Source organism: Hylobates moloch, unplaced genomic scaffold (assembly GCF_009828535.3).
Source record: "Hylobates moloch isolate HMO894 unplaced genomic scaffold, HMol_V3 SCAFFOLD_2, whole genome shotgun sequence".
NCBI classification, from domain to species: domain Eukaryota; kingdom Metazoa; phylum Chordata; class Mammalia; order Primates; family Hylobatidae; genus Hylobates; species Hylobates moloch.
The window spans coordinates 17,698,840-17,726,282 of record NW_026652277.1 but is presented as its reverse complement, the minus strand read 5'-3'; the positions used below and the strand labels follow the sequence as shown (position 1 = coordinate 17,726,282).

Below are 27,443 nucleotides of genomic sequence, written 5' to 3'. Positions count from 1 at the left end.
TGCTTACCTTTTAGGGAAAATATGAATATGAAAAAAACTGCTGCATGGAGTCCTAATCCAGTAATTCCTGGGATTGATCTGATGTCCCATGGCAAGCAAAGAAAAGGGAGTTTTAGCCCAGGAACTAGCATCTAGCATGTGGTTTATAGACGGGTTAGCCTACTTACTCAAAAGCACATGACTTGACTCTTGGGCAACAGAGGTGTGCGCCTAAACTTTCTTGAAACCAAGTCAGCCCAACATCTATCACACCAGTGGTACTGAGTGGTGCCCCATCCAGCAGAAGCAGCATCACGTGGAAGTGGCTCAAAATCAAGGTCACAGGCCTCACTCCAGACCTACAGAATCAGAATAGAGGGATGGAGCCCAGCAATCTGTGTTTTTGTTTAGTTCTTGAGATAGGGTCTTGCTCTGTTGCCCAGGCTGGAGTGCAAAGCTACCACCATAGCTCACCGCAGACTTGAACTCCTGGGCTCAAACAATCCTCCCACCTCAGCCTCCCTAGTAGCTAGGACTACAGGCATGCACCACCACACTTGGCTAATGTTTTTTTTCTTTTTTTGGTAGAGATGCGGTCTTGCTATGTTGTCTGGGCTGGTTTCAAACTCCTGGTGGTCTCAAATGATCTTCCTGTCTTGGCCTCCAAAAGCACCAGGATTACAGGCATGAACCACCATGCGTGGCCACTCTGTGTTTTTCATAGATAAGTATTCTGGTTAACTCTTGTTTGTGCCAAAGTTTTAGAACTATTGCACTATCCAATGATGATGCATGGCCTTTGCTTAAATTAAGCTCTAAAGACAAATGGAGAAGAAATCCACCTCATTTTGAAATAAAAGAAAGGTAGTTGAAAAAAAAATATTGTGTTTGGGTAGGGCATAGCAAAAACAAACAAACAAACGACAACAACAAAACCTACTGGTAAGAGATAGGAGAGATGTTTTTGACTGAGCACCATGAATCATTTTGGCAGTAAAATGGGCTTTTTTCCCTTGTCAAGACATATCACTTAAAAATAAGAAAAATCTAAGGCATCTGTTTTCTAAGAAAAATGACTAAAGCCAGGGTTATTTTCTGTTTTAATACGTTCACTAGGTTATCAGTAAATTGCATGTACATTTCATGAACTTACCTACTGAAATCCTGTTCAGGATTCTGTTTCCTCAGAAGGATGATAAAATATATCTCACATGTTAGTGAGATTATTCCCATAAATATCCTCTGTTAAATCTGCGAGAGTTTAGGCATTCATCTACTGCCTGACTCCAGTTTTGTTATTTTAAAAATTTTGAACTTCATCTTCTGTTTCCAGCTCCCCTTGCCGGGAACAGATTTCATTTGACGACTTACATAGAAGAATGCTGACATGTTATCCTTTAGGTCTCCCAAGATGGCTTGTTCATGAGCGTGCTAGAGTCAGTGGGTGAACTATACATTGTTTTTTTAAGAGATGACTCAGAATCTGACATCCAGTAACAGAAGGTAACAAAAACCACCATATTAAAACTAGTCTTTATTACATTTTCTTGTCGCTTAACTTGCTTATAGTTTATAATTGCACAGGGAAAAAAAAATTAACATCAAAGAAGTTGCAGTTGATTTTATCCCAACAGGCATCTGTCCACTTTAAATGCTACAAACAAACATTCTTTCTTAGGGAAAATTTTTTAAAATTTACTAAAATTCACACAGAATTTACTATCTACTTTTTAAAAAGCAAGAGCTTCATCACGGTGTTGGAAACCAAAGACAAAATTTCAATTAAGGACAGTCTGATATTTATATGTTTCCAAAAATAAAACTGCATTATAAAATTAATAAGTTAATGAATTGAAAGAGACACATTTTGCCTAAGATAAAAAATTCTTAATTTAAAAATCACTATAGAGTGCAATGAAAGAAACAAAGTAAGACTATATAAATGCATTGTTAAAAGATGTTGAAGATCCTGACTTATATTTTAATATTTTGCTCATATATAGCCAAGAGCAGGAGAGAAAGCCAACCTAGGATCAATCCAAAGTTTTGCAGGAGAAACATCATCCAGGGTCGTTGTGTTTGAACATGAGTCATTTCAGGAAGCTAAAAAAAGAATAAAAAACCAGAATAAGATCCAGATATATTCAACTGCTGGGAAAAGCTTGGTGGGAAAACATGAGCGACTGTTATTCAGAACTTAATAACCTTTAAAATTCCCAAAACAGCTACAAAATGCTGAATACCTACTCTACCATGACTTTGAAATGTGAGCTAAAAGTAAGCCACTTGATTGTGGTTATGAGGATCCTGGGATTGGCAAAGTCTTTCTTTTTTTTTTTTCTTTTGAGGCAGGGTCTTTGCTATGTCACCCAGGCTGGAGTGCAACGGCTGCGATCACATTTCACGGCAACCTCCTGGGCTCAAGCGAACCTCTCACCTCAGCCTTCCAGGTGCACACCATCGCACCCAGCTAATTTTTGCATTTTTTGTAGAGATGGAGTTTCCCTGTATTGCCCAGGCTAGTCTCGAGCTCCTGGGCTCAAGCAACCTGCATGTTGCAGCCTCCCAAAGTGCTGGGGATTATAGGCGTGAGCCACTGCACCTGGCCTTTGGTAGAAGTCTTAAAATGACATAGTTACCAACCAAAAAAAACCCAACTCTTACTTTTCAGAAAATGTTTAAATGTGAAGTAGATAATGCATGAAAATTATTATTTTGGACTGTTCTATTAGGTTTATAAAACCACTGTATACACAGGTTGATGTAAGGCATATACGTATATAGGACCAAGCATATATACATATATATGGGGGGAGGGAGGAAGAAAAGGAGAGAGAGAGGGATGACTAAGGTCTTCCTGATCTTTAGAACGGTAAGGACATTATCTCCTGTGGCTACATATACATATGTGTGTATATATATACACACACACATATATATATACACATATATATGTATATATAGGTATATGTATATACCTATATATACATATATACACACATATATATGGTATGTGTGTGCGTATGTGTGTGTGTATATATATATATATGTACATAAAATTTATTTTTTTTGAGACAGAGTCTCACTCTGTCACCCAGGCTGGAGTGCAGTGGTGGGATCTCGGCTTACTGCAACGTCTGCCTCCCGGGTTCAAGCAATTCTTCTGCCTCAGCCTCCTGAGTAGCTAGGACTACAGGCATGTGCTGCCATATTCGGCTAATTTTTGTATGTTTTGGTAAAGACACAGTTTCACTGTGTTGACCAGGCTGTCCTGTGGCTATATTTTATTCTCAGAGAAACACATGGCAACTATTTCATGTTTGTGAAATGCCCTAACACCATTTAGAGGGAAAGGTTCACTCATGTGTCTATGTGAGGTGCCCCAAGGTGTTTGTCTCAAATTATTTCAAAGCCCTCACCCTGAGAAGGTCAGAGCAAGCATACCTCTTTCATTATACAGTCATTTCCATTGGGACACAGGCTTGTGTCAACAAGGATTGGAGATTTAACTCAATCTTGCCATTTTGGGCCAGAGAATCCTTCATTATGAGATCCCTCTCCTGTCCATTAGAGGATGTGTAGCAGTATCTCTGGCTCCAACTAGATGTTAGCTGTGCCTCTGCCCCCAATCAGAACAACCAAAAATGCCTCCAGACATAGTCAAACTTTCCCTGGGGGATAAAAATCACCTCCAGTAGAGAATGACTCAGATTATTTTATTGGTCAAATGAATGATCAAGGACTTTAGGTTTATGGCAATAGAAAATGGTTTGACACTTTTTTTTTTTTTTTTTTTGAGATGGAGTTTCACTCTTATCGCCTAGGCTGGAGTACAGTGGCATGATCTCGGCTCACTGCAAACTCTGCCTCCTGGGTTATGGCGATTCCCCTGCCTCAGCCTCCCAAGTAGCTGGGACTATAGGCATCCACCACTATGCTTGGCTAATTTTGTGTTTTTAGTAGAGACAGGGTTTCGTCATGTTGGCCAGGCTAGTCTTGAACTCCTGACCTCAGGTGATCCACCTGCCTTGGCCTCCCAAAGTATTGGGATTACGGGCATCAGCCACCATGCCCGGCCAGATTGACACATTTTTAAGTACACGGAGAGGAGCATCCTGAATGCTCTGTTTGAGATATTTCTTCATCTTAGGTAGTTATTTCAATGGCATGAGGGTGGTTTACTATGACCCACCATCTCACATCCCGGCATGGAGCAATGGACTCAAAGACAAAGTAGGATCCAGAACTGCTCTCCTGGGTGGACCATTTTAAACAAATTACATGCCCTTTTGGTGTCTTTATGCCATGTTTAAACATGTTATACTTTAGAAAAATCTTACCTGATTCATCAATTATAAATTCAAAATGACATTTTGGAAAATCTATGGAATGTGGATAAAACATAGTGTATATTTTCAATTTTGTAGTAAAGTGACTTAGCAAGAAGCAGGTGAAACATTTGATTTTATGTTTTATATACTACATATATGTTTTAAATTACACTTATTTAATGTTTGAACTAGATATAATTGTTACAAGTTGCTCGTATAGTTAACAATGAATTTATGATAAACTTTCCCCATTTCCTCCTATGTAGTGAATGAATATCTTTAATTTACTAAATGCCTTGATATTAGTTCAACATTCAAAGTGTTTTGGTTTCTAAATGCCTTGATAATAATTCAACATCCACAGTGGATATGGCAGAATTCTAAGTTATATTAAGGTTTATATGCGTAGGGAAGAAATAGTATTTGTTCTCAAAGAGCTTGCATTTGATGGTACTCTTGAAGGATTAACAAGGTACATACACTGGAATTTTCCAATACTTTTTTTTCTTTTTTTGATTCAGGGTCTCACTGTTGCCTAGGCTGGAGTGCAGTGATGTGATCATAGCTCACTGTAGCCTTGAACTCCTGGGCTCAAGCAATCCTCCCACTTCAGCCTCCTGAGTAGCTAAGACTGCAGGTGCATACTACCCTACCCAGCTAATTTTAAAATTTTTAGTAGAGACGAGGTCTTGCGGTGTTGCCCAGGCTGATCTCAAATGTCGGGGCTCAACTGATCTTCCCGCCTCAGCCTTCCAAAGCATTGGAATTACAGGCATAAGCCACCATACTCAGCCCCAATAACTTTGATTCTCAACAGTTTTCAGTATTTTTTAATAGTTTCCTCCAAAGCCAGACAACATAGGCCACCACCTTCCTTTGTCCCAGTAAGCTGCATCTCAAACTGCATCTGTGAGACACAATTATACCATCTGTGGTCATTTATAGGCTCAAACTTTGATTAACCTAATTCCCAAATATGGAATAAGACCTTGTGTAGTTCCCTCTCCTCCTCCTTCTCCTCATTTTTCAAACAAGATTATTAATTAAAGCATGGCTGAATTAACAGCATATTCCATCTCTGTCCCTACTGCCACCTGGTGTTGTTAGTCTTCGATGAAGTACACAGTACAAGTGTTTTCTGGAAAGGTTTTGTTGGCAAAGACTTATAACATATAGGTCATTTATTGAACTATCATGATTATTTTGAGTGGACTATTATGGAGAAAAATATTTGAGGCAAGATAGAAGCGAGGTAGTGAAAATGGTTCTGGTTCAAGAGATAGAATTTGAGATGACTTTTCAAATCATCAATATCTTCATGAACCTACATTTTAGAAAGCTCACTTTTGAATTTCCATCTTTGCGTTACACTTCCAGGAAGGGTCTTTGGCTGGGGAGAAGTAGACCCTAGATTAGGGTCGATTTAATCACCAAAATGTTTTTGATACAAAAACACAGAGCTAGAATTAATATCTTGGAAATTATAGCAGAATTTCAAGCTGTTTCTGGTTTGACTAAATCCATAACATGTCCCAATTATTTTTATTTATTTATTTATTTATTTTTGAGACGGAGTTTCACTCTTGTCGCCCAGGCTGGAGTGCAGTGGCATGATCTCAGCTCACTGCAACCTCCCCGCCTCCCAGGTTCAAGCAATTCATCTGCCTCAGCCTCCCAAGTGGCTGGGATTACAGGCACACACCACCACACCTGGCTAATTTTTGTGTTTTTAGTAGAGACTGGGTTTCACCATATTGGCCAGGCTGGTCTTGAACTCCTGACCTCAGGTGATCCGCCCACCTTGGCCTCCCAAAGTGCTGGGGTTACAAAATTGTCCCAAATTTTTAAAACAATTGTTCAACCTATTATTTTTCTCACTAGCCTAAGCTCATAAACCTGCTGCTTGCTTGGAGGATTTAATACCTATTGAACTGAATGTATCTTTTAGGAGAGTCAGTGACCCTACTCCCAGGGAGAAACTCAAGAATTCTTTATTCTTGTATCTAGATGACGACATTATCCACCAGAAAACACCATGAATATTTTCACAACTCCAGAGGCAACATTTACACAGAATACAATGTCTTCAGGAGCTGCAAAAGGCTCCTGCATTTTTTAAATCAAAATAATGGACTCTATGATAACTTGCCATACAGTTAGCTGTGCCTTTTTTTTGTTTGTTTTGAGATGGAGTCTCACTCTGTTCCTAGGCTGCAGTACAGTGGTGTGATCTTGGCTCACTGCAATCTCCACCTCCCGGGTTCAAACAATTCCCCTGCCTCAGCCTCCCAAGTAGCTGGGACTACAGGCACGCACCACCACGCCTGGCTAATTTTTTGTATTTTAGTAGAGATGGGGTTTCATGATGTTGGCCAGGATGGTCTCCATCTCCTGACCTCGTGATCCACCTGCCTTGGCCTCCCAAAGCGCTGGGATTACAGGTGTGAGCCACTGCACCTGGCCTAGCTGTGCCTTCTAGCAGCACTTCTTTCCTGCCAGGTCTTTCAGGTTGTCCTGGCTACAAAGTCTTATGCAATGCTTATTTTATTTGCCTTTCATTTACATCTATTTATCACGTCCTTTCTTATATATTTTCCCCCCTTTTACTTCTCGTAATCCTGCAAGTGATAAAACTATTCACTCCTTTCAGTTTTGAAGAAACATTAGCTCAGAGAGGATAACAGCTCACCCACAGTCACATTGTTGTGATGTCAGGAGGAGGACAAGAAACCAGGTCACCTCATAACTCTAGTGAACATACAAAGAACTGCAAAGACCAACTCTCTATCTGAAATTCACCCTTTCTATCTGAAATTCATCCTTTCTATCTGAAATTCATCCTTGTCTATTATGACCAAGGACGAATTGGTCTAATTAGAAAAAAATGGAAAATATCAGTGGTAGAAATGTCCCATTAAGCATAAAAATGTCACTGCACTTGATGAAAATTTGATAAAATACATGATGCAATCAATAATGAATTAGTTATCAATAATCAACACTTAATAAATCAATAAATAATAACAACAAACACACCAATAGAAAATCAGGCAAAAGATATCAAACAGGTAATTCAAGAGGAGGAAAATTAAATGGTCCAAAAAATTTTGGAAAAAGGTATAATCTATAATAATTTTTAGGCTGGGCATGGTGGCTCACACCTGTAATCCCAGCACTTTGGGAGGCCTAGGCTAGCAGATGACTTGAGGTCAAGAGTTCAAGACCAGCCTGGCCAATATGGTGAAACGCAGACTCTATTAAAAACACAAAAATTAGCCAGGCATGGTGGCGGGTGCCTGTCATCCCAGCTACTTGAAAAGCTGAGGCAGGAGAATCGTTTAAACCTGGGAGGCGGAGGTTGCAGTGAGCCGAGACTGTGCCACTGCACTGCAGGCTAGGCGACAAGAGTGAGACTCCGTTTAAAAAAATATATATGTATACGTATATACATATAATTTTTAAAATGCTAACTACAAGATGCCAGTGATATAGCTATTAGGCTGCCTTTGTTGTAAAAGATATCGCAGTACTGGTTCTATGTTTTCAAGGCAGACAATATGTGTTTGAAAAGACTTGGCCAGGCACAGTGGCTCACACCTATAATCCTAGCACTTTGGGAGGCTGAGGCGGGCGGATCACAAGGTCAGGAGATTGAGACTATCTTGGCTAACACAGTGAAACCCCGTCTCTACTAAAAAAATACAAAAAATTGGCCGGGTATGGTGGTGGGCGCCTGTGGTCCCAGCTACTCGGGAAGCTGAGGCAGGAGAATGGCATGAAGCTGGGAGGCACCACTGCACTCCAGCCTGGGCAACAGAGCGAGACTCCGTCTCAAAAAAAAAAAAAAAAAAAAGAAAAGACTAAGTTTGCAAGCTCATAGATATGGACAAACAGTGCAAATCAACATTTCAAAAAAAGTTTAACGACATTCTCATCTGAAATAAAAGTTTTAATTTCAATTTCGGTGGCCTATGTGAACTTTCCATGTTCACACGTAAATCATTTTGGTGAGAAACCCAGCTAAACCTGCTTTTGTGACAATACTTGGCTCTTTTGAGTATGATTATGGATGAACATATGAACCATAATATCTCTTGGATACCAAATACCAGAGAGTCCTACAGAAAGTCTTTCCAACAGCTACAAATACCAAATGCCAAAACTCAAACCCTATCTAATTACAGCTTTCCACTTTCTCATAATCTCCATATATGTATATATTTTTTCCATCATTTTAGCCAGTAAATTATTTTGAAGGAAAATAAAGGTTCACATGAATTAATTTTCAAGAGTATTTATTTTATTTTTTTGTTAGAAATTTAAAATTTTTAGCGAGAGTTTAAATGCCACCATTTCCCCCTTGAATTTCAAAAAAGAAAGAAAAATCCCTTCTTCCTCCAGGGCAGTTAAGTCCCGTTATTGAGCAATTTTACAGATCTTGATTTATACTCTTAAGAGTAGAGGAGGGGAAATGATGAACAGAGTATATTAACAATGACGTAAAGGTACAGAGAAAAAGGAGGACATTTTAGCAAAAGTGTCTTGCCCAGAGGTAGTGCTAAGAGAAATGTTCTTTAGATTTCTGCCAGAAACTTGGAAACCTTGACGTAGAGAAGTAACTTCCTTTTTTACCACTATGTTTCACAAGTTGTCCAACCCAAATCAGTAGATGCAAAGAGTTGTTAGTCAAGTAGTTGTAATTTTCTGGAAATACAAAATCTTTAGCTAAAGTGCATCCCTTTGGTCTGCCATTGTTGAGTTCTTTTTTCAGTTGTGAATCAAGGCACAGGTAAGAAATTCCTTAAAATGCAGCAGAGTCCACAAACTATGACTTATCCACAGAGAATGGTCCTTGCAAGTTCTGTTACCTAATTGAAAACCACTTATGATAGCTAACTGCTAAGTGGCATTTCTGAACATTTTAGAAAGTGACATTAAGAAAATGTTTTGGGCCGGGCACGGTGGCTCACGCCTGTAATCCCAGCACTTTGGGAGGCCGAGGCGGGCGGATGACGAGGTCAGGAGATCGAGACCATCCTGGCTAACACGGTGAAACTCCACCTCTACTAAAAAACAAAAATTAAAAAAAAAAGAAAGAAAGAATACGTTTTGGTGGGGCGCAGTGGCTGACGCCTGTAATCCCAGCACTTTGGGAGGCTGAGGCGGGTGGATCACCTGACGTCAGGAGTTCAAGACCAGCCTGACCAGTATGGTGAAACCTCATCTCTATTAAAAACACAAAAATTAGCCAGGTGTGGTGGCAGGTGCCTATAATCCTAGCTACTCGGGAGGCTGAGGCTGGAGGGTTGCTTGAACCTGGGAGGCGGAGGTTGCAGTGAGCCAAGATCACACCACTGCACTACAACCTAGGCGACAGAGTGAGACTCCATCTCAAAAAAAAAAAAAAGAAAAGAAAAGAAAATGTTTTAAACTTGAGTCAATCTCTATAACCACATTCCTAGTTAAGTTGAAGCTTTAAAATAAATACTCATGAAGAAAATTAGGAGGACCATCAGGAAAGAAAGTAGACAAATACCAGCATCTGGTCCTATGTGGTAACTGTATACTAGGGAGGACCTGTCACAAAGAAGGATGATCTGTAAAACATCCTCTGGAACTCGTATTTTGTCCCGCTTTCTTGTACATCTGAGTTTCAGACTCTCATGACAAGCAAAGCCTTCACTGTCTACTTCCACCTGTAACCTAAAACTAGTTTCCTGTTGGCATCACTAAAGACCCATTACCAAATATTTCAACATTTACCTCTATTCATGATTCATAAATATACACACTGAAGAAGAAAGATCAGCCTCCAATGCTTCCAAGATAAAGATGTCAAAGAGCTTTCATTGATAAAAATTTGCAACTCAAATATAGAAACAATATTCATTTACTGATGACATTTACAGACATCTCCTAGGAAGGTAAGGTTGTACTTTAAGTATTTTTCTGTCTCAGGAATGCATAGCTTTTGGCATTATGAATGTTTAGAAGTTATTTGCTTCTCCATTCATAAAGTTCACTTAATTGACGTATGACATCTGTTTCCAAGAGGGATCCTAAAAGTCACTGTGCACACGGAGGCAGGTATACATTTGCATTGGATAAGCAGAACCATGTTTGTTTCTAAGAAATGTGATAAAGAAGAAAACTCAGAAACTTATCTTGGGGGGCATCCTAATTATGTTTAATTTCTAGAGGAACACACATTCTGTGGGAGTCTCTAACTCCAGCCCATTGTAAATGGCTTAGTTTGTCCTTACAGAAGGCAGGCATCTAAGAACAAAATGGAACTTGGTGCAAGTCACCATTTGGCTTACAAATGAGCAATTGCCACTCTGTCCTAACAAGTAAAGCTGATCAACTGAAAAACCAACAACTCTCTTTAGATGCATCAAAGAAAGGTACACACTGTCTCAGACACTGGAGAGACAGCAGGTAGACTCAGACAATCACAACTTACCAGAGCAAAAGCCCAGTAGCAGAAACCTCTGCTAGAACCAGTCAGTGGAAGGTTGAGAAAATCTGACTGCAATGAATGAATTGCTGAGAGCTCAGCCTGGACAACTCTGGAGCGACGGAAGTGGAGCCAAGGCAGGGTACCCACCAAGGGAAATATTAAGTGAGCAAGAGTGCCTGGGGACCCACACTTCTTCCATGGACCTATGCAATCCTGGGCACAGGAGATCCCCCTGGCCTCCCCTCAGTTCCTCCAGACTGACATGGAGAGCTACATGGAGTCAGGGCAGAGCCGCTGTTCAGGCTCATGAGGAACCCCAAGGGCCTTGGATTCCTGAACACCATGGCACCAGCTGTCTTAGCTCCACCAAGAAGGGAAGCCAGGCTCTCTTGCAACCACACTGTTGAGAAGCAGACAGACAACAGGCCTCACTTTCATCAACACCTTCCCGGGCAAAGCCCACTGGCCTGGGACCCCGACACAGCCACCCGACCTCCACCTGGGCACTAGGGCCAGAAGCCACTCTGCATTTCTCTGGGATGCTGATCCCAGAGGTAACCAACAGGCCTGCCCTTTTTGACACTGCTGCAGCCCCCACCCCTTCTGCCCTCAGGCTGCAGTTACACCAAAGAGCCTAAGACTTGTAGGCCTCCAGCGCACCACAGCTGCCTTATGGAAAAGTGGCCAGACTGTTTTCCACAGGGGTCCCTGTCCCTGCTACTCCTCACTGAGCAGTGCCTCCTGACCTGGGTCTACAGCACAGCCTCCCTTCCCCAACCTGGGCACTTCGGTTGGTGGTGGCTCTGCATTTCTCTGGGGAGGAAATCCCAGAGATAACCCAGACTCTCAGCTGTTGCTGCTACAGAGGAACTACCCTTGCTGCCCTTGGGCTGGAAAGAGAATAAAGACCCTGATCACTTTGCTGACACCCCCAGCACACTGCAACCAGCATAGGGAGAGGAGCCCAGTCTCTCTTCCCTGTGAGCCCTTGACTCCCTGCTCTTTACCAGGCAGGGCTCCCAGGTTGGGCTTGCAGTGCAGCCACCCCACTCCAGTGAACATTCCCATTGGCAGTGGCTTTGTGTCTCTCCATCATGGAATTCCCAGAGGAAACTGACAGCCCCTCTGCCACTGCTGTAGCAGCAGAACTTTCCCTTACCAGTGCTACCTGGTCCCCTACCACCAGGCTGTGGAAGGAACAAAAAGACTGAGTGTTTTACTTGCTCCTCCAGCATAACCCAGCTGCCCTAGAAAGGAGAGGCTAGACTGTCTTCCCCATGAACCCTCTGACATCCTTGCTCTTTACCAGGCAGCTTGGGCTTGCAATGCAGCCACTCTACCCTGGGCTGATCATTCCAATTGACAGCAGTTCTGTTTCTCTTGGGTGGAGCCCCAAGAGACAAGTGAAAGGACCTCTGTCATTGCCACTGTCAAGGTCCCCATCCCTGCTGCCCCCCAGCTGGGGAAAGAACAAAAAGCCTGAGCTTGCCCCAAGGCTATGGTGCACAGCCCCAGAGGGCCAAGCTGAGATCTGTGACCAGCACTCAAGTAGAAGAGGAGCCTACATTCTCAACACTGAGAAGGGGCATGGATGCAAACACAAGGAAATACAGAGGAACCGAGTGGCTAAGAGCCTCTCTACTGGTCATTACTCTTAAGCACCATTTGGATTAGAGCCCAAATTTCAACACCAAAAATACTATGCTAATATAGACCTCTGTGAAACCAGGTACTAGAATTCAGCCACAAAAAAAGACCCTGCATAAAGCCTTGGCCCTCTGGAAACATCCAGAAATGAAGCTAACTGACCAGGCTCAAATTACACCACAGTTAAAGGAACATCAGCCCACACAGATGTGAAAGAACCAGCACAAGAACCCTGGTAACTCTAAAATTAAGAGTGTCTCCTTACATCCAAACTGCCACACTAGCTCCCCAGTAATGGTTTTTAACCAGAATGAAATAGCTGAAATGAAAGACATAGAATTGAGAATCTGGATAGCAACAAAGATCATCGAGATTCAAGAGGAAGTTGAAACCCATTCCAAGAAATCTAAAGAATCCAGTATTGTGAATAGTGCCGCAATAAACATACGTGTGCATGTGTCTTTATAGCAGCGTGATTTATACTCCTTTGGGTATATACCCAGTAATGGGATGGCTGGGTCAAATGGTATTTCTAGTTCTAGATCCCTGAGGAATCGCCACACTGACTTCCACAATGGTTGAACTAGTTTACAGTCCCACCAACAGTGTAAAAGTGTTCCTATTTCTCCACATCCTCTCCAGCACCTGTTGTTTCCTGATTTTTTAATGATGGCCATTCTAACTGGTGTGAGATGGTATCTCACTGTGGTTTTGATTTGCATTTCTCTGATGGCCAGTGATGATGAGCATTTCTTCATGTGTTTTCTGGCTGCATAAATGTCCAACAACAATAGACTGGATTAAGAAAATGTGGCACATATACACCATGGAATACTATGCAGCCATAAAAAATGATGAGTTCGTGTCCTTTGTAGGGACATGGATGAAACTGGAAAACATCATTCTCAGTAAACTATCGCAAGGACAAAAAACCAAACACCGCATGTTCTCACTCATAGGTGGGAATTGAACAATGAGAACTCATGGACACAGGAAGGGGAACATCACATTCCGGGTACTGTTGTGGGGTGGGGGGTGGGGGGGTCGGGGACAGCATTAGGAGATATACCTAATGCTAAATGACGAGCTAATGGGTGCAGGAAATCAACATGGCACATGGATACATATGTAACAAACCTGCACATTGTGCACATGTACCCTAAAACCTAAAGTATAATAAAAAAAAAAAAAAAAGAATCCAGTAAAATGATTCAAGAGAATGAAAGAAAAAATAGCCATTTTAAGAAAGAACCAGCCGGGCACGGTGGCTCACGCCTGTAATCCCAGCACTTTGGGAGGCCGAGGCGGGCAGATCACGAGGTCAGGAGATCGAGACCATCCTGGCTAACATGGTGAAACCTCGTCTCTACTAAAAATACAAAAAAATTGGCCGGGCGTAGTGGCGGGCACCTGTAGTCCCAGCTACTGGGGAGGCTGAGGCAGGAGAATGGCGTGAACCCGGGAGGTGGAGCTTGCAGTGAGCCGAGATTGCGCCACTGTACTCCAGCCTGGGCGACAGAGCCAGACTCTGTCTCAAAAACAAAAAAAAAGAAAGAAAGAACCAAAGTGAGCTGATGGAACTGAAAAACTCATTATATAAATTTCATAACATAATTGGAATTATTGACAGCAGAATAGACCAAGATGAGGAAAGAATATCAGAGCTTGAAGAGTGGTTCTTCAAATTAACTCAGTAAGACAAAAATAAAGAAAAAAGAACTAAAAAAAAAAAATAAACAAAACCTCTGAGAAAGACGGGATTATGTAAAGAGATAAAATCTATGACTCATTGGCATTCCTGAAAGACAGGGAGAGGAAGCAAGCAAATGGGTAAATGTATTTCAGGATACTGTCCATGAAAATTTCTTCAACCTTACTACAGGGGTTGACGTTCAAATTCAGAAAATTCAGAGAAGAAAACCCTTGCAAGATACTATATAAGACAACCATCCCCAAGACATATAGTCATCAGATTCTTCAAGGTCAATGCAAAAGAAAATATATTAAAGGCAGCTAGAGAGAAGGGGCAGGTCACCTACAAAGGGAAGCTCATCAGACTGACAGTGGATTTTTCAGCAGAAACCCTACAAGCCAGAAGATGTTGGGGGCCTAATTAAGAATCCTTAAAAAAAAGAAATTTCAACCAAGAATTTCATATCTAGCAAAACTAAGTTTCATAAGTGAAGGAGAAATAAAATCCTTTTCAGACAAGCAAATGCTAATGGAATTTGTAACCACCAGACCTGACTTACAAGAGGTCCTTAAGGAAGTACTAAATGGAAATGAAAGACCATTATTGGACACCACAAAAACACACTCAAGTACATAGACTACTGACTCTGTAAATCAAATACACAATTATGTCTACTTAACAACCAGCTAACAACATGATGACATGATCAAATCCATACATATCAATATTAACCTTGAACATAAACAGGCTAAATGCTCCACTTAAAATGCACAGAGTGGTAAGCTGGATAAAGAAGCAAGACCTAAATGTATGCTTTCTTCGAAGAGACCCCTCTCACATGCAAGAACACCCATAGACTCAAAGCAAAGGGATGGAGAAATATCTATAAAGCAAACAGAAAACAGAAAAGAGCAGGGGCTGCTATTCTTATCTTAGACAAAACAGACTTTAAGCCAACAATGATCAAAAATGACAAAAAAAAGGGCATTACGTAATGATAAAACGTTTGATTCAACAAGATGTAATTATCCAGCCAATGGAGCAGGTTAGAAAAGACAGGGATAAAGCTGTACATTTACAATGATCTGATCTTTGACAAGGCAGACAATAACAAGCAGGAAAGGACTCTCTATTCAATAAATGGTGCTAGGATTACTGGTTAGCCATATGCAGAAGACTGAAACTGGACCGCCTCCTTTCACCATATACAAAAATCAACTTGAGATGGATTAAAGACTTAAATGTAAAACCTAACACTACAAAAACTCTAGAAGAAAACCTAGCAAATACCATCCTGGATATCAGTCTTGGCAAATATTTCATGACAGAGACTCCAAAAGTAATTGCAAAAAAATCAAATGTTGACAAGTGGGACCTCATTAAACTGAAGAGCTTCTGCACAGCAAAATAAACTCTCAACTGAGTAAACAGACAGCCTATAGAATAGGAAAAATATTTGCAAACTATCCATCTAACAAAGGCCTAATATCCAAAATCTGTAAGAAACTTAAATAAATTAACAAGCAAGAAACAAATGGCCCCATGAAAAAATGAGCAAAGGACAGGAACAGACATATTTCAAAAGATGACATACACATGGCCAACAAGCATATGAAAAAATGCTCTATATCACTAGTCATGAGGGAAACGCAAATCAAAACCACAATGATGCACCATCTCATACCCATTAGAATGGCAATTATTAAAAAAGTTAAAAAACAGCAGATAGTGATGAAGTTGCAGAGAAAGGGAATGCTAATATACTGCTGGTGAAAATGTAAATTAGTTTAGCCACTGTGGAAGACAGTCTGGAGATTTCTTAAAGAAGTTAAAATAGAACTACCATTCAATGCAGCAATCCCATTACTGGCTATATATCCAAAAGAATATAAATCATTCTACCATAAAGACACATGCACTCATATGTTCATCACAGCACTATACACATAATCAAAGACATAGAATCAACCTAAATGCCTGACAATGGTGGAATGGATAAAGAAAATACGGTACAAATACACCATGGAATACTATACAGCCATAAAAAAGAAAAGATTGCATCTTTTGTGGCAACATGGATGAAGCTGGTGGCCGTTATCCTAAGTGAATTAAAACAGGAACAGAAAACCAAATACCATGTGTTCTCACTTATAAGTGGGAAATAAATATTGACACAAAGAAGGGTATAATAGATATTAGGGCTTACTCAAGGTGGAGGGTGAGGATTGTAAAACCACCTATTGGGTATTATGTTGATTGCCAAGGTGACACAATTATCTGTATGCCAAATTCCCACCATATGCACCTTACCCATGTAACATACTTGCACATGTATCCCTTGAACCTAAAAAAAAAAAATTGGAAGATTAAAAAAAAATGTACAGACCTAGAAGGTAGAAAATCAGTAGACATAGTTGAATTCAGCAGGACATCAATCAATGGGACATAATTGACATCTTTAGACTACTTTATCCAACAAGAGCAGATTGCAAATTCTTCCCCAGCTCACGTGAAACATTCAACAAGATAGACCACATTCAGGGCTATAAGACTGACCTTAACAAATTTAAAATAATAGAAGTCATACAATTTCTATTCTTAGATCATACGGATTAAACTAGAAATCAATAACAGAAAGATAGCTGGAAAATAGCAAAAGAACTGGAGATTAAATAACATACCTCTAAATAACACATGAGTTAAGAAAGAAATCTCAAGAGAAACTAAAAAAGTTTTGAATGAACGAAAATAAAAATAAAATGTATCAAAATTTGTGAGATAAGACTGAAAGTGTGCTCAAAGGGAAATTCAGAGCATTGAATTTCAGAAAAGAATCAGAAATTATATATATCAGAAAGGAATAAAGATCTAAACTCAACATTCAAAGCTTCCTTCTTAGGAAACTAGAAAAAGAAGAGCAAATTAAATCCAAAAGTAAGCAGAAGAAAATAATGACAGAGCAGAAATCAATGAAATTAAAATCAGATAATCAATACAGAAATTTGACAAAGCCAAATCTGGTTCATTGAAAAGATTAACAAAATAGATAAGCCTCTAGCTAGGCTAACAAAAAAAAGGAGAGAAGATACAAAGTATTGATACTGGAAATCAAAGAGAGGATGTCACTACAGATTCTGTGGACATTAAAGGATAATAAAGAAATATTAGGAACAACTCTATGTCCCCAGATTTTATAACATAGATGAAACGGACCAATTCCCTGAAAAACAGAGTCAGCTAAAACCCACACAAGAAGGAATAGAAAATTTGAATAGGCCTTTATCTATTAAAGAATTTGAATTAATAATCAATAACCTCCCCAAACAGAAATCACCAGGCCCAGATGGGCTCACCAATGAACTTTACCAAACACTTTAGGAAAAAAATTTTACCAATTCTCTAAAATCTCTTTCAGAAGACAGAAGTAGAAGGAATATTTCCTAACTCATTTTGTGAGGCTAGCATTACCCTAAGAACAAAACCAGGCAAAGACATTACAAACAAAGAACGCCAATAGATCAACTACAGACCAACGCTTCTCAAAAATATAGATGCAAAAATGCTGAACAAAGTATTGGCAAATCAAAACCAACAATGTACAAAAGGAATTATAACTACAATCAAGAGGGACTTATTCCAGGTATGCAAGGCTGATTCAACATTTGGATTATCAGTTAACATAATCCATCACAACAACAGCTAAAGAAAAAAAATTACATGATCATATCAATAGGTGTAGGAAAAGTATTTGACAAAATCCAACATTCAGTCATGATAAAAACTCTCAGTAAACTAGGAATTAAGGTAATTTCCTCAACTTGATAAAGAACATTTACAAAAACCTATAGCTAACATATACCTAATGGTAAGAAACTAGAAGCTTCTCACTAAAATCAGAAGAAAGGCGATGATGAGCCCTCTCACTGCTGCTTCTCAACATCATACTGGAAGTTCTGGCTAATGCAATAAGATAAGAAATGGAAATAAAAGGCATGCAGATTAAAAACAAAGAAATAAGACTGCCTTTGTTCACAGATGACATGATAACTATAAAGAAAATCTAAAAGATTCAACAAAAAAGCTCCTAGAACAGATAATCAAGTATAGCAAGGTTGCGGAATACGTGGTTAATATTCAAAAATCAACTGCCTTTGTCTATATCATCAGTGAACAGATGAAATTTAAAGTTAAAAATCCATTACCATTTACATTTGCACTTCCAAAAATGAAACATACAGTTATAAATCTAAAAAAATGTGCACAAGACGTATATGAGGAAAACTACGGAATTCTGACAAATGATATCAGAAGACTAAATAAATGGAGAGGTATTCCATGTTCAAGGGTAGAAAGACTGTATATCCTCAAGATGTCAGTTATTTCCAATTTGATGTATAGATTCAATTCAATCCAAATCAAAGTCCCAGCAAGTTATTTAATGGGTATCAACATACTGATTTTAAAGTTCACATGGAGTGGAAGAAATCCATAATAGCCAACTAAATATTAAAGACTGACACTGAAAAATATTGGAGGCCTGACACCACCTGACTTCAAGACTTACTATAATGTTACAGGAATCAAGATACTGCTGTGTTGCTAAAAGAATAGACAAACAGATCAATGGCATATAACACGGTCCAGAAATAGACCTATATAAATACAGTGAGCTGATCTTTGATAAAGGAGTAAACACAATAAAATGGAGCAATGGCCTCTTTTCAAAAAATGGTGCTGGAACAACCTGAAATCCACTTACAAAAAAAGTGAATCTAGACACAGTCTTACATTCTTCACAAAAAGGTGGGTGGATCATGAGGTCAGGAGTTCGAGACCAGCCTGGGTAACATGGTGAAACCCCATCTCTACTAAAACTACAAAAATTAGCCAGGCATGGTGGTGCGCACCTGTAATCCCAGCTACTCAGGAGGCTGAGGCAGGAGAATTGCTTGAATCCAGGAGGCAAAGGTTGCAGTGAGCTGAGATCATGCCACTGCACCCCAGCCTGGGTGACAGAGGGAGACTCCGTCTCAAAAAGAAAAAAATTAATTACTTCACAATAAAGCATAGACCTGAATTAAAAATGCAAAACCATAAAAATCTTAGAAGATTATGATAAAAGAAATCCAGGTGACCTTAGGTATAGCAATGAATTTTCAGGCAAGATGCTAAAGACATGATCTATGAAAGAAAGAGTTCATAAGTTGGGCTTCATTAAAATTAAAATGTATTTTTAAAAATATATAAGTAAATAATTTATTTGGGCCAAGCTTCAGAATTGCAATCCGGGAGCATAGGTTCAAGTTGCCCTAAATATATACTCCCAAAATTAAAACCTCAGTTCAGTGAAAGACAATGTCAAGAGAATGAGAAAATAAGCCACAGACTGGGGGAAAACATTTGCAAAACATTATCTGATAAAGGAATGGTATCCAAAATAGACAAGGCACTTTTAAAAGACAATAGGAAAACAGATAATTTCCAATTTAAAATGGGAAGATTTGAATAGAGACTCCCCAAAGGAGATGTATGATGGCAAGCAGTCATACAAAAAGATGCTTAGCATTTTATATTATTAAGGAATTGCCAATTACAACAACAATGAAATACCTCTATACACCTATTAGAATGGCCAAAACCCGTAACACTGACAGCAACAAGTGCTGGTGAGGATGAAGAGCAAGTGAAACTCTCATTCATTGCTCATGGGAATGCCAAACGGTACAGCTACTTTGGAAGACAGTTTGGTAGCTTCTTACAAAACTAAACATACCCTTATCATGTGATCCAACAATCATATTTCTTGACATTTCCTCAACAGATTTGAAAACGTTTGTTCACACGAAACCCTGCTCAAGTGTATTTATAGCAGTTTAATCCATAATTACCAAAATTTAGAAGGAAGCAAATTTGGATGTCTTGCAGTAGGTAAATGGATAAATGGTGATGCGTCCAGACAGTGAAATATTATTCAGCACTAAAAAGAAACGAACTATCAAACTGTAAAAAGACAGAGGACTTGTAATCCCAGCACTTTGGGAGGCCGAGGCGGGCGGATCACGAGGTCAGGAGATCGAGACCACAGTGAAACCCCGTCTCTACTAAAAATACAAAAAAAAATTAGCCGGGCGTGGTGGCGGGCGCCTGTAGTCCCAGCTACTCGGAGAGGCTGAGGCAGGAGAATGGCGTGAACCCGGGAGGCGGAGCTTGCAGTGAGCCGAGATCGCGTCACTGCACTCCAGCCTGGGTGACAGAGTGAGACTCCGTCTCAAAAAAAAAAAAAAAAAAAAGACAGAGGAAACTCAGATTTGTATTATGAAATGAAAGATGCTAATCTGAAAAGGCAGCATACTGTGTCATCACAAATATATTCTGAAAAAGGCAAAACCATGAAGACAGTAAAAACAGTAGTGGTTGACACAGATTTGGGGGAAAGAAGAATAAATAAATAGGCAGAACACAGGGGACATTTAGGCAGTGCAACTATTCCATATGATACAATGCTGAGTATGTGTCATTGTCCATTTGTCAAAACCCATAGAATGTATAAAACCAGGAGTGAAATCTAACGTAAACTGTGGACTTTGAGTGATAATGTGTTAAGGTATGTTTGTGAATTGTAACAGATGTATCATTGTGTTGTAGGATGTCAATAGTGGCGTGGTTGTGCATGTGTGGAGACAGGGGACTTATGGGAACTCTGTACTTTCTGATCAGTTTTGCTGTGAACCCAAAACTGTCCTAAAAATAAAATTTAACTAAAAAAAATCCATTTTTCAGTCACACTAGCCTCATTCAAGGCACAATAGCCACATGTAACTACTGGCCACCATTTGGATAGTGCAGGTGAAACAAAAAAGTTGATTATTTATCTTTAGAAGCACTCTTTACAAGAGTTACACATCCACTTTGAGAAGAATCATCATGATTATGGTTCATTCTGTACTTTTTATGTCCCACCCACATAGTTCTGTTACTCTAAAAATTTTGTAAAAATAAAAAAGAAGGAAAAACTAAAGCATATTTCGAGTTACTGGAGTGTTTGATGTCTAGGGCCCAACTAGACTGTGCCTTTTCACAGTCTTTTATTGATACTCAGGACAAGATTTAGTCCAAGCACTTTCCGCAATATTATACCACCAATGTACCTAGATTTTTTTCCCAAATGTGATCACTATTATGAAGAGTCACTGGAACATCTCCCTAATATCAAACACAGAGAAAAAATGAAAAAAAATCTTTTGAGTATTCACTCATTCACATATTGAGAACAATGTTAATAAGGCATTCAGCTGATTTTTTATCTCAATTTTTTGGAGTCTTTTGATGATTATTGATAACACTTCAACTAAAAAACGATTACAAAGAGACATGTAATAGTCTTTCCATTAAACATATACATAGGTAGATAGATTTAATATGGTTCTTAGTGGCACCCAAAAGTTTATACAGTTTTTGCCCAACCTAATAATCTGTATAATCCTTTATCCATGCAGTGTCTCCAAGAAAATTTACTGAAAAATTCATCTATGAGATCACAACTTGTTGAAAAATTGGTAAATCAGGAAGACCGTTTGGCCTTTATAAATCCAAAAAGTGCGTGAACTGGCTTAGTTCGTCTTTCTTCTCCCATACATCATCTAGCCATCTTCCTAGTTGTTGTAGCGCTTCACCATGAAGTCAATCACACTACTTTTTTACTTTTCTTCCAGATAGTTAGAAACATGAAACCATACATAGGCTGTCTCTTCACAGCTGTGATCATTATGACACTCAAACTGTAGACGCATCAGATTTCTAAATCTATATTAGTCCTAACAAGCAAGGCAGTTTGTACCTGGCATTCACTATCACAAACTTTAAGGAAATACCAGAAAAGTTGCTCTAGTGAACAAGAAAAAAATTCATGCAAGGATTAATTTTGTCATACAGCACAAGGACTTAAAAAGACATGATCCCTTCTAGCATTGAAAGACAATAGAGATTTCCTTTATTTATTGTCATAAATGCATATTTCTGTATTCATACAACTTAAAATTGAAGAAGGGAAAAACAGACACTGAATGAGCTAAATTTTGATTTCTGTTTCCAGTGGGTTTCAAAAGCAAAACAAGAAGAAAGGGCTTATGTGATTGTTGTAGAATCTTTTTGACTTGTAAATTTGCCTTTAATGTACAAATTTTTATGCATTATAGCATTATATTTTTAAAAATACTTCTTGTAGAACACATCTTTCTGTTAAATAATAATTTGTTAAGCAGTAGGTATATATTTTTTCACTCCCAAGATGTTAAAACAAAATCCAAATATATAAATTTAGCAAAGTTGAAAGACAAAATAAACACACAAAATTAGTTGCATTTATAAATATAGATAAGGAACAATCCAAAAAAGAAACGAAAACAAATGTATTTACAATACCATCAAAAAGAAGAAAATACCTAGAAATAAAATTAACCAAGAAAGTCAAAGACTTGTACACTGAAAACTATAAAACATTGCTGAAAGAAATTAAAAACAAATAAATGGAAAGATATCTCATGTTCATGGATTGGAAAATTTAGTATTATTAAGATACCAATACTACTTAAAGTACAGACTAAAGGTAATCTCTATCAAAATCTCAATCACTTTTTTAAAAAAATAGAAAAATTAACCCTAAAATTCATATGAAATCTCAAAGGATCCTCAAATAGCCAAAACAATCTTGAAAAAGAATAAATTTGGAGATCTTAGATTTCCTGATTTGAAAACTTACTACAAAACTAGAATAATCAAATGAGTGTGGTACTGGCTACAGACAGCCATATAGACAAAGAGAATAGAATAGAGAGCCCAGAAACAAAGTCTTGCACATGCAATCAATTTATTTTCAACAAGGATGCCGAAACCATTCAATGGACAAAGGAGAGTCCTTTCAACAGATGGTGCTGGGGAAACTGGATATACACATTCAAAAGAACAGGCTGAACATGGCGGCTCATACTGTAATCTCAACACTTTGGGAGGCCAAGGCAAGAGGATCACTTGAAGCCAAGAGTTCCAGACAAGCCTGGGCAACATAGTGACATGCTGTATGTACAAAAAATATTTTTTAAAATTAGCTGGGCATGGTGGCATGTGCCTGTAGGCCCAGCCACTTGGGAGGCTGAGGTAGGAGAATCACTTGATCCTAGGAGATCAAGGCGACAGTGAGCTATGATCATGCCACTGCTCTGCAGCCTGGGCAACAGAGCAAGACTCTGTCTCTAATAATAATAATAATAATAAAAGTTGGATGTTTACCTAACACCATATATAAAAATTAACTTAAAATGGATCAGATCCAAACGTGATAGCTGAAACTCTAAAATTCTTAGTTTGCTTTAACTGTTTAGCTTTTTAGCTTATTGTGATATATTTAGTGTACTGTAATATGCTTGTTAACTACTTATCTTTTTAACTTTTTGTAATATCGTTGTTTAGCTTTTTAGCTTATTATAATATAAAAATTATAATATTACAATATTTTTAATAAAGCACCATTTAGGTTAGATCTAAGAACCTATGTGATAATCAGAGAGGTCACTTGCTGCCTGGTAAAGATTCATTGTCATTACTTTCCACTAAAAAATATGAAATTCTAAGTTTTCTTTAGATCTCCAAGTCCATGAGCATAACCTCAGCTCTCATGCCCTCATGCTTCATTAACAACCACAAACGAATCCATTTTTGCAGGATTGAAGCCCTTTTTTTTTTTTGAGACGTAGTCTCACCCTGTCACCCAGGCTGGAGTGCAGTGGTGCGATCTCGGCTCACTGCAACCTCCGCCTCCCGGGTTCATGCCACTCTCCTGCCTCAGCCTCTCCGAGTAGCTGGGACTACAGGCGCCCGCCACCACACCTGGCTAATTTTTTTGTAGTTTTAGTAGAGACGGGGTTTCACCGTGGTCTCAATCTCCTGACCTCGTGATCCACCCGCCTCGGCCTCCCAAAGTGCTGGGATTACAAGCGTGAGCCACCGCGCCCGGCCGTGTCTTTCTTTTAATGAACCTGACTGACCCTCTGACTGGACCTTGGTGGTTACATATGCACAGAGATGAGCTTTTATCAGCCACAGAGTCTTAAAAAGGCCCTCCAGGATTTCTCTTTCTACAACATTCTGGAGAATAAAAATCTTCTCTGGAATGTTTGCTTAGAAATATATCAATTATTGCTTTTGACAATCTTCTGAGAGTTGAATTCAAATAAAAGTTTGGTTATGGTTATCTTGTGCTTTTCCTTTTTTTCATGGAATTCATCTTTTTGGTTGTCCCTTTTGACATCAGTCAAAAGAGGGATGTTAGAATATATTCTATTTTAGAATCATATTTGATTAGTAATATAGAATCCTCAACACTCTGTTGACTCAAGAATCTCCTGACATTGGGAGGTTTGTTCCCACTGTTTTGAATTTAGGTTTTTTTCAACTAGTATTTATGTTCAATAAACAACTTAACATAGCTGTTTTAACCTTCCTTATTATGCAAGAAAGCAAAGACCACAGCTCTCAACCTATATGGGATAGCCAACCTGGAGGCTTTTCTCAAGGTTTTTTTAAAATCTTCAGCTTTAAAAATTTTATTTGCTGAATAATTCAAATGCAGAATCTTATATGTCTATCACTTCCCGGTGCTTCTCAAGGCAATTCATGAAGCAGTTTGCAGCAGAAGATAAATTAAATTTTTTTTGAAAACTGTGAGTTATAAGATAAAGAGCACACCACTGTCACACACAATTAAGAGAGACAAAGATGTTACCTGCTTTAAACTTGTATTTAACAATTCTCTTCTCCTTTTTTTTCCTTAGGGGAAGTGATTCAGTTAGACACATTCTTAGTCGTAAAGCTCAGCAAAGACAGACGTCAGCCAGCTTTAGTTCAGTTGAACAATGTGGGAGTTAGGATGGTGATTACCGCACAGTTGAAAATTCATGTATAACTTTTGACTGTCCCAAAACTTAACTACTTATAGCCTACTGTTGACCAGAAGCCTAACCAATAACACAATTAACACATATTTTATATGCTCTGTGTATTATATACAGTATTCTTACAATACAGTAAGCTAGAGAAAACAAAATGTTATTAAGAAAATCATAAGGGGGATGAGTGCAGTGGTTCACGCCTGTAATCCCAGCATTTTGGGAGGCTGAGGCAGGTGGATCACTTGAGGCCAGGAGTTCCAGACCAGCCTGGCCAACATGGTGAAACCCCGTCTCTACTAAAAGCATAAAAATTAGTGGGCATGGGTGCACACGCTTACAATTCCAGCTACTCCGGAGGCTGAGGCAGGATAATTGCTTGAACCTGGGAGGCAGAGGCTGCAGTAAGTCAAGATCGCGCCACTGCACTCCAGCCTGAGAGACAGTGAGAGTCTGTCTCAAAAAAAAGAAAGGAAGGAAGAAAGGAAATACCTGGAGGGGGCACCTGGGCTTTGTATTATTTTGTTTTGGGAAAGAAAAGAAAAAAAGAAAAGAGAGAAGAAAAGAGAAACGAAATGAAATGAAAAGAAAATCATGAAGAGGAGAAAATACATTTACTATTAGTTAAGTAGAAGTGGACAATCATATAGGTCTTCATCCTCATCTTCACATTGAGGGGATGGAGGAGGAGGAGGAGGAAGGGTTGGTCTTGCCGTCTCAGGGGTGGCAGACGTGGAAGAAAATCTGAGTATAAGTGAACCCATGCAGTTCAAACCTACGTTGTTCTGGGGCCAACTGCATTTTTAAAATAACTGCTTTGGAAGATCTGTGTGTATGTGTGTGTAAGATTTGAGAAATTAGTTAGAAGAAAAGAGGAATGAGGAGTAGAAAAATGCCAGCGTTTCTGATGGTCAATTTCTTTTAATTATAGAGAGAATTCAGCCTTCACCAAAGTTGACTTAATTACTCATTTTCTCAGCAGAAAATTTCTAAGTGTGGGGTTTGACTGATTTTTACAGAAAGAGAATAGAAGTCTTTCAAAATTGTTGGTAAGAACGATTCAATCTTCTTGCTTTTGTTAAGAAATAATTGTGAACGTTAAATTACATTAATTTTGCTGCCTGAAATGAGTTTTGAATGCTTGCTATTTCTTTCTCAGCCAAAGGATATTTAAAATGATGCCAACGGAACTCATTGATTTTAACTACAATATTTGTTGAAAACAAATACGTATATCAAGGTTCCTTCACATGTCTTTTTCAAACGAAATATCTTCCTGTGGGTGGATGCTTAACAGAATTACACTTAGGTGTTGGCAAACTTCAAAGAAAGGAAGGACTTACTCACCCTCTGGAGAGAGAAAGGATTCATTTACCAGACCCGACTTGGTGATTGTAGATCTTTGACTGAATTGCCCTGGAGTCTAGATTTCTCTGATAAAGAAAGACTCATTCAAACTCAATACATCACAAGAAAAAGAAAGAAAAATGGGGAGGAGAGAATGGGATCAATATTCTAAAAGTCTAGGATTCTAGTTCAGTTTAATTTTATAGTTATATGATGAAGACAGGAAAAGCCTGGCTAGAAAGGTGGATGTTTGTCACTCAATTAATGTTTTTTTGTATTTCCCCAATTCATGTTCTTGAAGGTGCTACATTTACTGAACTACAATAAGTGTAGAGAGAATGAACTATATTGATAATCCTATTTATTGACCAGATTTAATACTCAGGTTTGACTTTTGCATTTTTGGATGTGTTTTAAAGGTAGAAGATCTTAAATTCATATTCAAAATACCTTTTATCCTGCCTTTCACATAAGGAAAATTACCTGGAAATTGAAAGTGCTCCAGGCAAAGGTCTGGCTGTGATATTACCTCTGGGAGACACTTCCCACAAGAGGGAAGGTAAGTAAACTGCTCTGAGTGACTGCTTTTTATTCTTGAGGTTCCTGCTCCCCCCAATCCCCTGCCTGCAAAGTTATTAGATAAGTAAAATAAGGTTGAAGAAACATAGGGGATAGTGTTGGAAAGGAAATGAAGTTTTTAAAGAGCATCCAAAAAACGTGAGGGTAGGGGAAGAGATCTAGAACCCTATATGGTGAGGGAGGTTGATGGGGGAAGAGGGTTTGAAATTGGATATTTCCCCTATTCCAATTCATTTGCCTTGGATACAGCTGGAGGCGGCACCTGGGCTATGTTTTATTTTGTTTTGGCATGAAATGGACAGGTAGTTCCTTCTCCATTAGCTCCCTCCCTAAGTTATAGTTCCTCCATCAGCTTGGGTTCTATTAATGTACTAAATTCCTGGGCAGTTGTCCAGTTCCCCCCATTGCAGGGACATCTCTAGTTACATCTACAGTGATAGCCCCTTGAGGTTTCTATAGTCCTGTTG

General features: G+C 39.0%; 1 protein-coding gene across 4 annotated transcripts in view; it reads right to left on the bottom strand.

The window, feature by feature from the left end:
* Positions 1-1,320: 1,320 nt before the first annotated feature.
* SLC39A12 (solute carrier family 39 member 12) overlaps positions 1,321-27,443 on the bottom strand; it is an 88,257-nt gene continuing 62,134 nt past the window's right edge. For all 4 annotated transcript variants that reach the window (XM_032165501.2, XM_032165585.2, XM_032165673.2 and 1 more), the window contains one exon: positions 1,321-2,082. In XM_032165501.2, coding sequence (XP_032021392.1) covers positions 1,954-2,082 — 129 coding nt within the window. In that variant the 3' untranslated portion in view covers positions 1,321-1,953. The remainder of the gene's footprint in view (positions 2,083-27,443) is intronic.